Source organism: Rhinoraja longicauda, chromosome 3 (genome assembly GCF_053455715.1).
Source record: "Rhinoraja longicauda isolate Sanriku21f chromosome 3, sRhiLon1.1, whole genome shotgun sequence".
NCBI classification, from domain to species: Eukaryota; Metazoa; Chordata; class Chondrichthyes; order Rajiformes; family Arhynchobatidae; genus Rhinoraja; species Rhinoraja longicauda.
In genome coordinates this window covers 65,259,286-65,276,889 of record NC_135955.1, presented here as the reverse complement: position 1 = coordinate 65,276,889, position 17,604 = coordinate 65,259,286, and the positions used below count along the sequence as shown (strand labels likewise).

Genomic DNA, 17,604 nt, shown 5'->3' with positions numbered 1-17,604 from the left:
AAGAATAGCAATGGTCCTGATGCAGCATCTTAATTCAAAATATTTACCATCCCTTAGCCTCCATTGATTCTGTATTTTGCTGCTTATTTCTTCCATTGGTTGTTTTTTGTTTTGCTCTAGCTTTAAATTCCTTTGGGCTATTTAATTTCTACATCATGGTGGAATACAACGGGAAATAAAAACGATGAAAGTGCAGCTTTGCTGTCAAATCGTTTTAACTCAGTAATATTTTGCATGGGAAGGTATCTGCCTGGTCCTCTTTCCTCAGATTATATCTATGACTGAAGTGTTCTAGAGAGTAATCACGAGTAAAATGGAAATAATACTGCATGTATTTTCGCTTTATAATTTCTTTAATTTGCGTGATTAAAATGAAACAATGTTTAACGAGATTTTCTTTGCTTTAAACCTTCCCTCCCTCCTCGTTGCAGATTAGATTTCGACTTTTGGGAAGCGCGAAAGGCGAGGCGGGTCGCGTTGACTGCGTCGGGCCGCCGTCGAGAGGCTGGTCAGCGCGACATGGCTGCGGCTGCGGGGCCGATGAACGTCAACAACGAGGTGAGCGACGATGGCGGCGGCAGCGGCGCTGTGGGTTCCCCATCAGCCGGCGATGGCGGCCGGTGCTGCGTGTTCCCCGTCACACGGCGATGGGCGGCGGCGGCGGGGCTGCGGGTTCCCCCATCACACGGCGATGGGCGGTGATGGCGGAGGCCGCGCTGCGTGTTCCCCATCAGTGGGCGATGGCGGTGCCATGTTCTCCCCTTCCACCGGGCGATGAGCTGTTAACTTTATTTATCCTCTGAATGAGCCGGAGGGTAGACAGGGTGGGGGTAGACAGGGTGGGGAGCTGCCCGGGGGGCGGAGTGTTTGGCTCCATGCGGCAGAGGCAGAACCAACAACTCGCCAACACTGACAACACTTCATCGGCGTTTGTTGAGCAACCACTCTGTCCATTTCATCCTCCTCCTGCCCGTGTGGGAAGGACATGTGATCCATGCAGTATTGACTCCTCTGCCCAAACCTGCGTATCATCAACAAAACACAAAGTGCTGGAATAACTCAGCTGGTCAGGGCTATTTGAAGTTGGAGAAGTCAATGTTTGTTCACACTGCTGGGGTGCAAGCTCCCCAAGCGAAAAATTAGGTGCTGTTTCTCCAATTTGAACTGAGCTGAGCCTCACTCTGACAGTGCAAGAGGCCCAGGTCAGATTGGGAATGGGAGGGGGAGTTAAAGTGCTGAGCAACCGGGAGATCAGGTAGGTTAAGGTGGACAGAGCGGAGGTGTTCAGTGAAATAATCGCCGAGCCTGCGCTTGGTCTCGCAGATGTACAGAAGTTGATATCTGGAACAGCTGATACAGTAGATGAGGTTGGAGGAGGTGCAAGTGAACCTCTGCCTCACCTGGAAAGACTGTTGGGGTCCTTGGACAGAGTCGAGGGGGAGGTATAGGGACAGGTATTGCATCTTCTGCGGTTGCAGGGGAAAGTATCTGGGGAGGGGTGGTATGGGTTGGAAAGAACGAGTTGACCTTGGAGTTGCAGATGGAACGATTTCTGCGGCAAGCAGAAAGGGGTGGAAATGGGAAGATGTGGCCAGTAGTGGGATCCCATTGGAGGTGGCGAAAATGTCGGAGGGTTATGTGCTGTATGCGACAGCTGATGGGGTAGAAGATGAGGACAAGGGGGACTCTGGCTTTGTTACGAATGGGGGGAGGGGGAGCAATAGTGGAGCTGCGGGATATCGAAGAGACCCTAGTGAGAACCGCATCTATAATGGAAGAGGGGAACCCCCGTTCCCTAAAGAACGAGGACATCTCCAATGACCTGGTATGGAACACCTCATCCTGGGCACAGATGCGGCGTAGATGGAGGAATTGGGAGTAGGGGATAGAGTCTTTACAGGAAGCAAGGTGGGAAGAAGTGTAGTGTAGAGAGCGATGGAAGTCGGTGGGTTTGTAATAGAAGTCAGTCAGTAGTCTGTCTCCTGTGTTGGAGACGGTGAGATCTAGAAACGGTAGGGAAATGTCGGAGATGGTCCAAGTGAATTTGAGTGCAGGATGGAAATTAGTCGTGAAGTTGATGAAGTCAGTGAGTTCTGCATGGATGCAGTTGGTCGCACAGATGCAGTTGTCAATGTAGCGGAGGTAGAGTTCGGGATAGGGCCAGTGTATGCCTGGAACAGTGATTGTTCGACGGACCCTACAAAGTGGCAGGCATAGCTGGGCCCCTGCGAGTGCCCATAGCTACGCCTTGGATTTGGAGGAAGTGGGAGGAGTCAAAGGAGAAATTGTTACGGGTAAGGACCAGCTCTGCTAGGCAGAGGAGAGTGTTAGTAGACAGAAACTTTTAGTAGACTGCATCTTTTCCCTTTCCCCAGACTGCATCTTTTCCCCATCCTCTGGATTACCTCTACCCCTTCCTTCCAACACCCACCTGCATACCTCATTTCCATTTTTTTTTGCTTTCACTCTATCCCCTGGAACTATTAGTTTCCTACAGTAATGAGCTCTTTTGCCAGTTGTCTGGGGGCATTTTACACATCAAAGGTGCTATACAAATGCAAGTTGTTCAGACAGTGAATCTATTATTGAGTCACAGCTGGTCTGTGTAGGATCTTAACTCGTGTCTTTTTTTACGGAGGATATATAATTTAATTTGGTACTCCATATTCGGAAGTAGTGAAAACTAATTTATATTTTGAATAATGGTCAACTTGGTATTTGAAGTAAACTGCTCTGGAGATTGATATTTGTAGAAGGTAGACACAAAATGCTGTAGTAACTAAGCGGGACAGGCAGCATCTCTGGAGAGAAGGAATGGGTGACGTTTTGGGTCGAGACCCTTCTTCAGACTGATGTCGGGAGTGGGCGGGACAGAGATAGAATGTAGTTGGAGACAATAAGACTGGTGGGAGAACTGGGAAGGAGGAGGGGATGGAGAGAAAGGGGTATTTGAAGTATTTAGATTTAGAGATACAGCGCGGAAACAGGCCCTTCGGCCCACCGAGTCCGTGCCGCCCAGCGATCCCCGCACATCAATAGTCAATAGTCGTTTATTTGTCACATACACATAAATGTGTAGTGAAATGAAACATTACCCGCAGTTAAACAATAAGACCAATAAGAATAATCAATAAAAAATGCAATAACACATACAATCACAACTAACACCAAACAAAAAGAAACATCCATCACAGTGAGTCTCCTCCAGTCCCTTCTCACTGTGATGGAAGGCCAAAAATGTCTTTTTCTCTTCCCTGCCGTCTTCTCCTGCGGTCAGGCTGTTGGAGTTGCCACGTCGGGGCGGTCGGGGCTCCCGATATTGAAGCCCCCGCTGGACGGTGAAAGGTCCACGGCCTATTTCAGGCCGCGCCGGACGGTGAAAGGTCCGCGGTGGGCCGACCCAAGCCCCGCGATTCGGGGCGGGCGAACACGCTGCCTCTGCCGCTCCACTATCCTACACACACTAGGGACAATTTTTACATTTTTTACCCAGTCAATTATCCTACATACCTGTACGTCTTTGGAGTTAGAGAAGTCAATGTTCATACCGCTGGGGTGTAAGCTACCCAAGCGAAATATGAGTTGCTGTTCCTCCAATTTGTGCTGGGCCTCACTCTGACAATGGAGGAGGCCCAGGTCAGAAAGGTGAGAATGGGAGGGGGAGTGAAAGTGCTGAGCAATCGGGAGATCAGGTAGGTTAAGGCTGACTGAGCGGAGGTGTTCAGCGAAACGATCGCTGAGCCTACGCTTGGACTTGCCGATGTACAGCAGTTGACACCTGGACCCCCCCCCATGACATTTGTAGAATTCTTTAATTGTGCAAACTTTTTGAAACTTTTGTTTGGTGGTCTTTGAGGTTTGAAACCCAGTTTTTTTTAAATTAAAATAATCAAAGTATTGAAGCACAAAGTTGAAAACGAATTTTGTTTATACTTTGGATTTTGAATACTTTGTGCAACAGGTTTGGCAGCATCAATAAGGAGAGAGGACTTAATATTTTGAATCTTTAATGTGTCTCTTCTCTTTACAGATGCTGAGGGACCTGTTGTATATTTCAAGGAATTTTCTGAAAGAATTACAAAGGAATTTTACATTTTGGATAGGAAACAAATGGAAGAATCTGCAGGCATCTTTACAAAATAATATTGATTAGCATAATTTGCTCATAAATACTGATCTTTTGCAATTTCACCTGTGAAACATTATCTACACCAATAGCAGCTGTTTCTGGGACAAGGCATAAAATGATTTTAGAGGCACGGAAATTGTTTTTCTGGTATCAACTGAAATTAGCCAAATGAGGTCAGGGAATTTACACATAAGTGGTGTGACAGTCAGTACAGCTTCGCTTGCCTTCAATCTATAAAATCTATAAAACCACTATTCATGGTAGGCTGCCCTGGAAAGTTAAATAACATGGGATCCAAGGAGAGATAGCTGAATGGATAGAAAATTGGCTTCATGGTAGGAAGCAGAGGGTGATGGTGGAAGGTTGCTTTTCGGACCAAAGAGGCCTGTGAATAGTGGTTTGCCTCAGGTTTTGGTGCTGGCCCGGTTACTGTTTGTCATCTACATTAATGTTAGGATGAGAACATACATGGCATGGTTAGGAAGTTTGCAGATGACACAAAAATGTTGGAGATGCATACGACGTTGATGAGACTGCATTTAGAGTATTGTGATCAGTTTTGGGCACCATGTTAGAGAAAAGATGTTGTTAAGCTGGAAAGGGTGCAGAGAAGATTTACTAGGATGTTGCCAGGACTCGAGTGCCTGAGCTATGGAGAGAAGTTGAGCAAGCTATTCCTTGGAGCGCAGGAGGATGAGGGGTGCTCTTTTCGAGGTACATTAAATCATGAGAGGAATAGATCGGGTAGATGCCCAGAATCACTTGCCCTGAGTAGGTGAATCGCGAACCAGAGGACATAGGTTTAAGGTGAGGGGGAGGGGGGTGGGGGTGGGGGGAAGAAAGATGTAATAAGAATCTGAGGGGTAACCTAATGGTGGTAGGTGTATGGAACAAGCTGCCAGAGGAGGTAGTTGAGGCAGGTACTATTGCAACGTTGAAGAGACATTTCGACAGGTACATGGATAGGGCAGGTTTACAGGTGTGTTGGCCGGTGTGGGCAAGTTGGGCCGAAGGGACTGTTTACACGCTGGGAGACTGACTCAATGCCACCAAAGCTTGTCCAATAATAATAGTAGTTTGGGGATTTAATTTGGGGGCTTGGGTTTCAGGTTGCTGAAGGCCTAGTTACTATTGGTGGTGCGATTAAAATCAAGAAGAGCTCTGAAATAGAGGATTGCCGAAATCATGACGAGAATAGGGTTAGAGGAAAGTTGCAGAGATGGGAAAGACTAAATTAAAATCTAAAGATACTACAAATGCTGGACCTCTGGACAAAAATCAGAAAATGTTACAAGTACTTAGTAGGTTACGTTGCATCTGTAGGAAGAGAAGCAGAGTTAAAATTGAAGCCCATCATGGGGATCATTACAAAAGAAGCTTGTTAAACTGTGCGGGGGCTGGGAGGAATCCTCAAATTAGAAGTTCATGATAAAATAGGCCAAAGTCAGCATAGCTCTGTGAAGGGGAGGTCATGCCTGACGTACCTGCTGGAATTCTTTGAAGAAGTAAATAGCAGGACAGACAAAGGAGAATCAGTAGATGTTGTTTACCTAGATTTTCAGAAAACCTTTGGTAAGGTGCCACACGTGAGGCTGCTAAGGAAGCCGAGAGCCCACAGTATCAATGGGCAGATACTAGCATGGATAGTAGGTTGGCTGGATGGCAGAAGGCAATGAGTGGCAGTAAACGGGGCTTTTTCTGGTTGGCTGTCACTGACTAGCAGAGTTCCGCAGGGGTCGGTGCTAGGGATGCTATTCTTCACGTTGTGTATTAATGATTTGGGTAAGGGGATTGAAGGCTTTGTGGCCAAGTTTGCGGATGATATGAAAATAGGTGGAGAGGCAGGTAGTATAGAGAGAGCAGGGACTCTGCAGAAGGACTTGGACAGGTTGGGAGAGTGGGCAGAGAAGTGGCAGATGGAATATAGTGCAGCAATGTGTGGAGTCATGCGTTTTGGTAGTAGGAATAAAGGCGTAGACTATTTTCTAAATGGGGGGAGAATCGAGAAATCGGAGGTGCAGAGGGACTTGGGAGTGCTGGTGCAGGATTCCCAAAAAGTTAATCTGCAAGTTGAATCAGTAGTAAAGAAAGCAAACGTAACGCTAGCGTTTATTTCAAGAGGGCTAGAATACAAAAACAGGGATGTAATGCTGAGGCTCTGTAAGGCAATGGTCAGGCTACATTTGGAGTATTGTAAGAGAGTTTGGAGTATTGTGAGCAGTTTTGGGCACCATATCTGAGGAAGGATGTGCTGGCTCTGGAGAAGGTCCGGAGGAGGTTTACTCAAATGATCCAAGGAATGAGTGGGTTAGCACATGGTAAGCGTTTGAAGGCACTGGGCGTGTACTTGTTGGAATTTAGAAGAATGATGGGGAGACCTCATTGAAACACACAGAATATTGAACGGCTTGGATAGAGTAGATGTGGAGATGATGTTTCCACTAGTGGGAGAGTCTAGGACGAGAGGTTATAGCCTCAGAATTAAAGGACGTTCCTTTGGGAAGATGAGGAGGAATTTATTTAGCCAGAGGGTGGTGAATCTATGGAATTATTTGCCACAGGAGGCTGTGGAGGCCAAATCAGTGGATATTTATAAAGCAGAGATAGATAGATTCTTGATTAGTACAGGTGTCGGAGATTATGGGGAGAAGGCTGGAGAAAGGGGTTAGGAGGGAGAGATGGATCAGCCGTGATTGAATGCTGCAGTACACTTGATGGGCCAAATGGCCTAATTCGGCTCCTATCACTTGTGACTAAAGGACCACCCAGTGCTGCTGAACATTGAATGTTTGTAAATGGATTTATCCATGAATTGTATATTTAGATAGCATTGTTGGCCTTTGATACAATGCATCTGTGTTTAATTCTCGCCTAATGCGCCTTCTGTAATAAAACTTGGTTGAAATCTACATTCATTGTTTAGTCTACATTCAAGACATTTTCAGAATGGTAATTGAATGTCACAGAAATTGTTTAGTTGTTGTACAAAGTACATAACAAATTGTTGAAAACTAATATAACAAAAGAATAATTCTGCTTTGTAATTGCTTCTGTTGGCCAAATGTGTATTTTTTTGTTTATTTTACTTGTCATTGGCTACTTTTTTCATGTGGAAGACTTCATTTGGGTAAAGAATCTGAAGTTCAACTTTGTTTTCTTTGAGCCCAAGGAATTGTTTTCTTTGAGCCCAAGGATGGATAACTGTAATGCAACTAAATAGCAATTGTAAGTTAGTGATCAAATGCAAAATACTTCAGGTGCTGTACATCTGAAATAAAACAGTTGACAGTACCCAACAAATCAAACAACATCTATGCAGTCAGTATTTTTTCCACAGTTGCTTCCTGATCTACATTTTCCTGCAATATTGTCACCTGCGGGCGGCTATGCTTTAGGCAATAATTATTGAAAAGAATGATAGTTTGATGAATGAAGATACCAGAGCATTAGGATGAAAAATTAAGAGTTGAGTTTAGATTATTGTCACGAGTACAGTGAAAAGATTTTGTTTGTGTGCTGTCTAGTCAAAGAAAAGACTGTACATGAGTACAATCAAGCTGTCCACAGTGCACAGATAACAGATAAAGAAAGGGTACAACATGTGCAAGATACAACTTGCTGTAGCGTAATCACGGATTCTTTGTGGGTTGTGACTATTATGGGACATGTCCACTAAAGATGAGGTTCAGTGTCAGTTAAAACAAGGTCCTAGATCCGGAGATCGTTGAGTCAGGCAGAAGGGAAACCTTTAGCCAATTTAGCCACATGCTGCCGATCAAGTGCACTTTCTGCTCAAACCCCATACTAATCCCACTTTATGTACCCATCACCAAAGGCCAGAGATGAAAAGGAGACTCATCGGGACAGGCAGCATCTCTAGAGGGAAAGAGTGGGTGATGCCTTGGGTCAAGACCATTCTTCAGACTGAGTCAGGGAGAGGGAAACTGGAGATATGGATGGGTACAAAGAGAATGAAAGGTCTGAAAACGACAGATCAAAGCAGACGATAATCAAGGAAATGTCGGATGGTTCACTGTTGGCTGAGGGGAATGTGACTTGAGGCATTCCAACAACAATGTTAATCAGGAGGACAGTGAAACTAGTTGGAGAACTTATGTGGGGGAGGGATGGAGAGAGTGAAAACAAGGGTTACTTGTAGTTAGAGGTCTCTTTCTCTAACTTTGTAACCCTTGCTTTCCCTCTCTGTCCCTCTCCCCACCCTAGTTCTATGACTAGTTTCACTGTCCTGATTAATTTTACTGTTTGAGTACCTCGTTGTCACCTTCCCGCTGAGTTACTCCAGCATTTTGTCTATCTTTGATGTAAACCAGCATCTGCAGTTCCTTCCTACACAAAAATAGGTTTTGTTCTTCAGTAATTTCCCACATTTTGTTAACATTACATCCACAAGGTGGCAGGAGAGAACAAGACTGCAGGATTTGTTGCACTTAAATCTATCAATGTAGAATTGGTGGGGCAGAATGATGCAGATACGCATTTTTAAAATTCCATCCTGTTTATGGCTTAATTGTACAAACGATTTGTCAACATTACAACTAAAAGACTATAACAGTTTGGATTGATATTTTTTAATGTTACAAAATGTTCCAAGTTGTGTACAGGAATAAAATTGAACAAAATGTGAGTGGACCAGAAATCTGATCAGAAGCATAGATTTTAAGGAGTATCTTTATTTTCTTCAACAAAAGATTTGTGCAGGAAATGTCAATGTCCAGGGCACGATGATTGAAGAAATGGCCCCTGATGATGAATTGATTAATTTCTGGGATGAACAATGGGGTCAGAAGTGGAGGAACACAGATATCCTGAAGATCATAGACGAGATGGGGAAACAGGTGGTTTCCATGGTGGGATTTCAAAATAACCTAGAGAACTTTAAAATCCATCCGATCTTAACCAGGGGTCCGCGCATAAGTTATTATACTTACTGTAACCAATTTTCTGTCACAGACACTGTTGTGAGTTTTGTCACGGGAAGAAATTACCAAGCAGAATATCCACACTAATTCTTTGGAATACATATGTGGCTTTTAAAATAGAGATGGCATCAAGAAACCTCGATTCTGTGTGCAAGGGCCAGACAGGAGACCTGCATAAATGATGGAAGTAGTGCACCATCTCTCAAACTACCCATCCAATCAGTCGCGTGCCTCTTGCCCCATTTCTGGTTCCCATGTTGATCTCGTAATCGAACTGGAATGGAAGCATGTCACCTTCAATGGCAAGAGACTTGCTAAGAGAAAGACTAATTGTTAGGATAGAGAATGGTGTTAATTAGGGCAGTGGAACTTCGACCTAATTTCTATGGAGTATAGAACTAGGCAGCTGAGTTTGTTGGAATGATCAACTTTAAGTTCATAGGTTCTAGGAGCAGAATTAGACAATAGACAATAGGTGCAGGAGTAGGCCATTCAGCCCTTCGAGCCAGCACCGCCATTCAATGCGATCATGGCTGATCACTCTCAATTAGGCCATTCGGCTCATCAAGTCTAATCCGCCATGTAATCATGGCTGATCCATCTTTCCCTCTCAACCCCATTCTCACCATAACCCTGACACCCTTACTAATTGAGAATCTGTCAATCTTTGCCTTAAAAATATCCATTGCCATGGCCTCCACAGCTGTCTGTGGCAATGAATTCCACAGATTCACCACATTCTGACTAAAGAAATTCCTCATCGCCTTTCTAAAGGTACATCCTCTTATTCTGCGGCTGGGTTCTGGTCTTAGATTCTCATTAGTGGAAACATGCTCTCCACATTTACTTTATCCAGGCCTTTCACTATTCACTTCAGTTGAAGTAAAGGCATGCCTGTACATCATGCAGTGTTTCAACTGATAAGTTGAAATGGGCAAAAATGTAGATGGGATGGTTTATAAGTTTTGAAGTTGACACTAAAATTGGTAAAATTTGGGACAACAAAGTACTCATTAGAATATTTACAAATGTGGGTGGAGAAATGGCAAATCGAATTTAATCCGGGCAATTGGGAGGGGTTGCACTTTGGGAGGTCAAGGGGGAAAATATACAGTTCATGGCAAGACCCTTGACAGCAATGATGTACTGTACAGAGGAATATTGAGTTCCGTCCATCTATATACTAAAACTAGTTTGTTTATTTGTGTTCCTGAACTACAGCCAAAACGGTACATGATAGCACAACAATTTTAGGCCCACCTTACCTTCGTCCTTTTGGCGCTAATGGAAGAAGTTTCATTGAAATCGGTGTTATCGGGGGGGGGGGGGGAGAGAGTGCTGCACCAATGCAGGAGAGGTTTGGGCCCACGGGTCCCCTTGGTCTAGTACCTTCCTGAAAGTAGCAACACAAGAAAGGGAGTTTCTGGAGTGCCTCTGAGATGGATTCTTAGAGCAGCTTGTACTGGAGCCTACCAGGGAGAAGACAATTCTGGATTTTGTGTTGTGTGTTGTGTACCTCGTTGTCACCCTCCTGCTGAGTTGGCCTTCATGACAAGAGGAGTTGAGTATAGGAGCAAAGAAGCCCTGCAGTTGTACAGGGTCCTAGTGAGACCACACCTGGAGTATTGTGTGCAGTTTTGTTCTCCAAATTTGAGGAAGGACATTCTTGCTATTGAGGGAGTGTAGCTTAGGTTCACGAGGTTAATTCCCGGAATGGCGGGACTGTCGTACATTGAAAGACTGGGGCGACTGGGCTTGTATACTCTGGATTTTAGAAGGATGAGAGGGGATCTTATTGAAGGGAGATTGTTAAGGGATTGGACACGTTAGAGGCAGGAAACATGTTCCCGATGTTGGGGGAGTCCAGAACCAGGGGCCACAGTTTAAGAATATGGGGTAAGCCATTTAGAACGGAGATGAGGAAAAACCTTTTCAGTCAGAGAGTTGTAAATCTGTGGAACTCTCTTCCTCAGAAGACAGTGGAGGCCAGTTCTCTGGATGCTTTCAAGAGAAAGTTAAATAGAGCTCTTAAAAATAGCGGAGTCAAGGGATATGGGGAGAAGGCAGGAACGGGGTACTGATTGAGAATGATCAGCCATCATCACATTGAATGGTGGTGCTGGCTTGAAGGGCCGAATGGCCTACTCCTGCACCTATTGTCTATTGTCTATTATCTATGCAAGTAGATAGTGGTAAAGAGTATGGTATGCTTGCCTTTATTGGTCAGGGCATTGAGTATAAGAGTCAATGTTATGTTGCAGCTTTTTGAACTTTCGTTAGCTGCATTTGGAGTAACGTGTGCAGTTCTGGTCATCCAATTACAGGAAAAATACAGACGCTTTGGACAGGGTGCAGAAGACATTTACCAGGATGTTGGTATTGCCTGGATTAGAGGGTACTAGTTATAAGGAGAGTTTGAACAGACTTAGATTTTTTTTATAAGGTTGACAGTCATTACCTTTTTACCAGCGTGGAAACAAAAGAAAAATAAATGCATAGTTTAAAGGTGCGAGGGAGATGGTTTAATGGAGATTTGTGTGGCAGTTTTTTTACACAGATAATGTTTCTGAAAGTGCTGGCTCGAAGGGCCGAATGGCCTACTCCTACACCTTTTGTCTATTGTCTAGTGTTTGGTGTCTGGAACACAATGCCAAGGGTGGCAACGGAAGCAGATACAAAGGTGGGGTATGAGACTTTTAGATACACGCATGAATATACAGGGAATGGAGGGATGTGAATCACATGCAGACAGAAGAGATTAATGAGATTAGTTTAATTTGGCATCATGTTCGGTGTAGTTTCCGTGGGCCAACAGGCCTCATCATGTACTGTTCTATGTATAGGATAATGACTAAGGTGAATTTGTTTGTGTGGTTTCAGAATATAGTGTGTTTAATTTTCTAGCATGCATCAGTCAGCTGTGGTTATGTATGTCTATTTCCCAGGATATTCTGTTAATAGTTTTACTTCAAAAACAAACCTTGAAAATCTTGTGAATGATTTTGGACGTTAAATAGAGAGAGTTTATTTTTTGGGTATGAGAGATTGAAAAATGTTCTTGTTTCATTTTGATTGCATCTTTCATGTGGAATCTTTCGCAAGTTTTATTAAATAACCAGACCAAGTGGACCTGTTGGGCCCAAATCTTTCCTGCATTGGTGCAGCACCCTCTCCTCCCTCTCCTCCCCCTCCCCTCTCCCCTCCCCCTCCTTCCCTCCCTCTCCCCTTACTCCCCACCCCCTCCCCTTCACCCCCTCCCCCTCCTTTCCCCACACCCCCCTCCATCCTCCCCCCTCCCCCCAACCCCGTCCCCCTCCCCTTTCTCCTCCCCCCCACTCCATCGCCCTCAACCCCCCTTATCCTTCCCCTTCCCTCCCTCCACCCCTCTCCCTCCCCCCACCTCCCTAGGAGATAGATTTAAACTAAAATGTGAATAACTTAAAAAATATAAGCGATTTCAATTAAACTTCTTCCATTAGCACCAAAGGGACGACGGTGATTAAGGTGGGCCTAAAATTGTCGCGCTATCGTGTACCGTTTTGGCTGTAGTTCAGGAATAAACAAACAAACAAACAAACGAGAGGTTTAGTATATAGATGGAGAGAGGGAGGGGGAGAGGAAAACATTTGATTAAATTAGTCTTTTTTAAAATAAACATACATTATTGAAAGCAATTGATCACCTTCAAGTTAGTGGTAATTGACCACACGTTGTGAAACTGCAAATCTACCTCAAATGGCTTCTGGGAAGTTTTTTTTCTTCACTATTTTATGTTTTATTTATGAAAGTTATTTAAAGCAAATAAAACCTAGATGTGGGGAAAAAAAGTGTTACATTTGAGGTAAATGAAAATAGAATAAGGAGTTGAGAGGCTTCAATAAATGGGTAGAAAATTAAGGCAGTAGGTTGATGCAAGGCCAAGTCAATGCAGAGGGGATTGGAAGGAAGCTAGCTGATTAAATTCTTTGCAGAAGGAACATGGGTGGAAGGGGTTGGGGATGGGGAAAGGAAGAAATGGGTGTGCAGATTGTGGATGGGGCATCTTCGTGGGCCAGTTGGGCTGAAGAGCCTGTTTCCACACTGGTTAACTCAATGCTGCTAAATCTTCCCTGCCAAATGCATAAGGTCATAAGTGATAGGAGCCGAATTAGGCCATTCGGCCCATCAAATCTACCACTTTGGCTGTCATGCCTACATTCCCATCCAAATCATTGACATAACTCACAAACAGTTGAGTGGACTTGTGGGTCCAGCATCAGTCCATGAGCAGCACGCCACAGGAGATCCTTCTTCCCGGTGGCTTTCAAACTTTACAACTCCTCCCCCTTCTGTCATGGGGTAGACTGAGACTGACCACCCCACCTCCTCAATCTTTGCACATCCCCAAAGCCTTACCACTTGTCTCTTTATTTTCATGTATTTTGTGTGTTTTATGACTTGTCAATTAATTTCCCTCCTGGGATAAATAAAGTTCTATCGTATCGTATGAGGCATATCATGAATCACAGGCCTCCAGTCTGAAAAACAACCTCCCACCATCACCCTCTGCTTCCTTCCATGAAACCAATTCTCTATCCAGTCGACGAGCTCTCCCTGGATCCATCCGATGCAATCTCATGCGAAGCAAACACGAGAGGAAGAACTCAATTGTGCTTTTAAAAGTTCTAGCAGGCCAGCTCAAATGGCCACCTAGCTTGTTCTATGGCCTGTGACGTTGATATCATAATGAGGGCATATTACAATAATGTCCTAATTTTCTTCTCGGATTAGACTGATCAGCAAGCATTCTTATGATTTAATCAAAAAAGACACAAAATGTTGGAGGAACAGCAGGACAGGGAGCATCTGATGTTTTGGGTTGGGGCTATTCCTCAGACTGATTGTAGTGTGTGGTGGGGTGGGGGGGGGGAGTAAAGTGGAGAAGTGGTGCGGGCAGGGCAAAGTCTGGCAAGTGATAGGTAGATACAACTGATTGGCTGATAGTTGGAGAATGGCCAGAGAAGAAAGGAAAGCGTATTAGATAGGTTTGCTGATGATACAAAAGTTATTGGTTTTGCAGATAGTGAAGATTGTTGTGAACGATTACAGCAGGATCTGGATTGATTGGTCAGGTGGGCGGAGGAATGGTTGGTGGAATTTAATACAGAGTAGTATGAGGTATTGCATTTTGGGATGTCGAACAAGGGCAGGACCTACACAGTAAATGGTAGGCCTCTGGGTAGTGTTGTCGAGCAGAGGGATCTAGGAGTACAGGTCCGTGGTAGGTCCAGTCGCAGGCAGATAGGGTGGTCAAAAAGGCGTTTGGCACTTTGAAAATACTCTTGAAAATATCCAACATGTCACCTGTTATTGGCATAAAGTATTGGATTCAACCATTATTTCAAATGGTTCATTGTAAGAAATTGTAGCAAATCATCCTATGCTGAAACCTGTTAATGAACAAGGGCAGTGGAACCATCCTCTGTTTCAAGTACTTTTTATGTCTATTTCCATTTCCTTCTGGCCAAACTAAAGTAAAGAATTCCGGAACTAATCCTTTTAATCAGCCATTTAACCTGAATTTTATTTGTTTTAAGTATGCATATGTCATTTTCCACAGGGATCTATGCCACATTAAACAGTAGCAAGAAGCTAATCATTATTGTTTGAATAGGATTTTTAGTGAGTCAGTATGGCAGAAATTTGCTGGGGTGTTAGTGGAAGGAAATTGCTGTGCGGTGTAAGTAAAAATAAATTGTGCTGTGCAAAGCTTAGTTGGTTATTTAAATTCAAGTTAAAATAAAATCTGGATTTTTGCTGTTCGTTTAAATCATTCAATTAATATTTCATTAATTCTTAGGTTTTTGAAGATATATTCTCTTTTCCAGGAATACTAAATTAACGGTGTTTTAATGTTTTTGACTTTTTCAGTAATAAATGATCTTGTGGGACCAATATTTTGAATTCTATGTCTATTTTATGGATGTTAACATTTAGTTCAGCCTGATCTTTAAAAAGGTTGTTTTCACTCCATAGTTGCAATTAAAACACCATTGAGCATTTCTTCAATGGTTTTACAATCCTGACATTTTGCAAATGTCTACTTCAGATTTTATTTTATGATTCATAAAATTTATTATGTAGCTTTAAAACAAGTTCAGTAAAATTATCGATTGCAACAAATTCTATAAGTTTAGTAAAGAATATTTTTGATGTTTTGCTGAAATATTTTTCACTGAACCAAGCTCTGGAAAATTCACACGTACAGTTTCCATTTAAGCAATTTAGAGTCTGTCTGTTTAAAGTCTGTTTTCTTCCCGACCACTCAATACTTCAAAATGAACACATCTGAATTTATTGACTCAAACTCTGGATCCCATGGTGTGTACGGGGCAGTTCCACATGTTTATGGAACTGAAACCTTACTGCTTAATAGAAGATAGGTTAGTTAGAGTGTTGCTGCCTCTCCAAGAACAGCAGATCTATCTATCCATGCGTACATTTGCTTGCAGAGTTACCCAGAACTGATATGGAACAATGGTCATCCCCTCCTCCTGTAATGAAAGGAGTGAATAACCAGTACTTCCACCTTTCAATGCAGAAGGAGGGAATGGCCTGTAAGGCCATTTAAAACGCCAGGCCACTTGTAGCTTAATAATAACACACTCGAATATAGCAAATCTGACTGGTCTCGTTTTTGTATTATTGCATTAGAAGTTGGTTCAGGTCAGTTGTTGTCCAAAATTTATGGTCATGTGTTGTCAGTGCCAGTAGCCAGTATTTCAAGGCTGGACACAAAATACTGGAATAGCTCAGCAGGACAGGCAGCATCTCTGGAGAGAAGTAAAGACTGAGGCTTTAAAGGCTGGTCCTGAATTGGGACTCATCAGTCTAATTCGTTCAGGATACAAAGATCAAATTGGTTATCCCAAGATAGTGTAATAACTGGCTGTGATGATAAGTATACCTCTAAGACTGCGACACAGAGGAGGAGTGAGTACATGGCGAGCGGAACACATCTCTGCTCCTTTATGAAGGCAGGTTGATAGGAATTAATCTATTTTTATGTTAGGCCTTTAAGTTGCAAGTTGGACAACAGAAATACCAGGAAATCCTGAGTAGGTGTGGTACAGTCAGACGAATGCTGCACTCAACTTTGACCAGTTTCTGGAACACTGAGCATTGGTGTCTGTGGGGGACATAATGCAAAGTGTTGCACCATTATTGTTTGTGCAATAGTGTTTGCCTGGAAGTTCGTGCTAGGTTTCCAAAGAGCAACTTGAATCATCACACATTTGACTCAGCCAAGTGTTTTACCATCTGAGTCACAACCTGTTCCTCAGGCCCAAGGATGTGCTCTTACATGTTTTTCTTGTTTGCTACAGTGTTTGACTCTTTCAATTTTTTTACTCCCAAGTTTGTCCTGTCTGGCCAGTGTAATCCTGCAGAAGAAGAGAATCAATTCGTAGTTAGACACCCAATAGTTTGCTAAGAAGGAGCTATGCCTTTATGAAAGTTTTGGCAGCCTTACTACTGAAACATTTTTCAAGGCCAAATTTGAGTGTGAGATCATAAGAATCTCCTTGGATATAAATTCAGGAATGTTGGAGACTTGCATTGTATGCAGTTCTTGGCACCAGTATTGTGTAAAATGGATTGAGTCCACTGTAAATACTCAACTCTGACAAATGAACATGCATGTTTCTTTTGTGCATTTAAGACTGAAAAACTCTGCTTCCAAATTTAAGTCTTTTCGATTTATTTATGTCTTTAATCATATTTTGCATTCACAAATGTTCTTCTCGTAAAACATCTTGATGTTGCTTTGCTTTTCTCTAAGCTGATCTTCCTCCCCATTCCCTGCCTCTCAAAAACGAACACAGATTTGTTGGCTTTTGCTGCAGGTGTAACCTTGAAGCATTAACTGAAATCCCTGTGCTCCCAAACCATATGTGTAGGTTGTACACCTCCCCATTTGTAACCCAGTACAAATTCTCTGTCGTTCTTAGTTTCTATTATGCCACTGGAATTTATGGGCGAGGGATGGATCTTCTAATTTTCGCAGGACTATTAAATGTGAAAAAGCACACTTCTAAATTGCCCTATATTTAGTCATTTAAATTGTGTAATTAATACCACACAGTGGTAAATAAATAAATAAAATACAGTGATCTAATTGCTTCAAATTAGGCATTTTTGCAATTTAAATATGTTGAAGTTTTTATTGATTGTGTATACGTTACTCCAAAGTTCAATAAATAAATAGTTCACATCCATGCGTTTTTTATTCAAATACTCTGTTTGATCATATGGTATGCAACTTTTTTGAAACAATTAGATCACTGTATTTTATTTATTTTCCTCAAGTCCTCTCCCATATCATTAAGAACCCATTATTTTGGTCAAAACCATTATTTTGGTCTTGGCAACAGAGGAAGTTCATCCACAAACAATATTTGGAGGTAGTATTTGGTCACTTCTGTCAGTATGGCTTTACACAATGAGATTGAAGCAACTTGCAATTTTTGCTCATGAAGATTTTTCCTTTTTTGGTTC

General features: G+C 43.0%; 1 protein-coding gene across 1 annotated transcript in view; it reads left to right on the top strand.

The window, feature by feature from the left end:
* The first annotated feature begins 431 nt into the window (after positions 1-431).
* Positions 432-17,604, top strand: part of srfbp1 (serum response factor binding protein 1) — a 157,116-nt gene continuing 139,943 nt past the window's right edge. Inside the window, exon 1 of the mRNA XM_078396295.1 lies at positions 432-558. Coding sequence (XP_078252421.1) covers positions 520-558 — 39 coding nt within the window. The 5' untranslated portion in view covers positions 432-519. The remainder of the gene's footprint in view (positions 559-17,604) is intronic.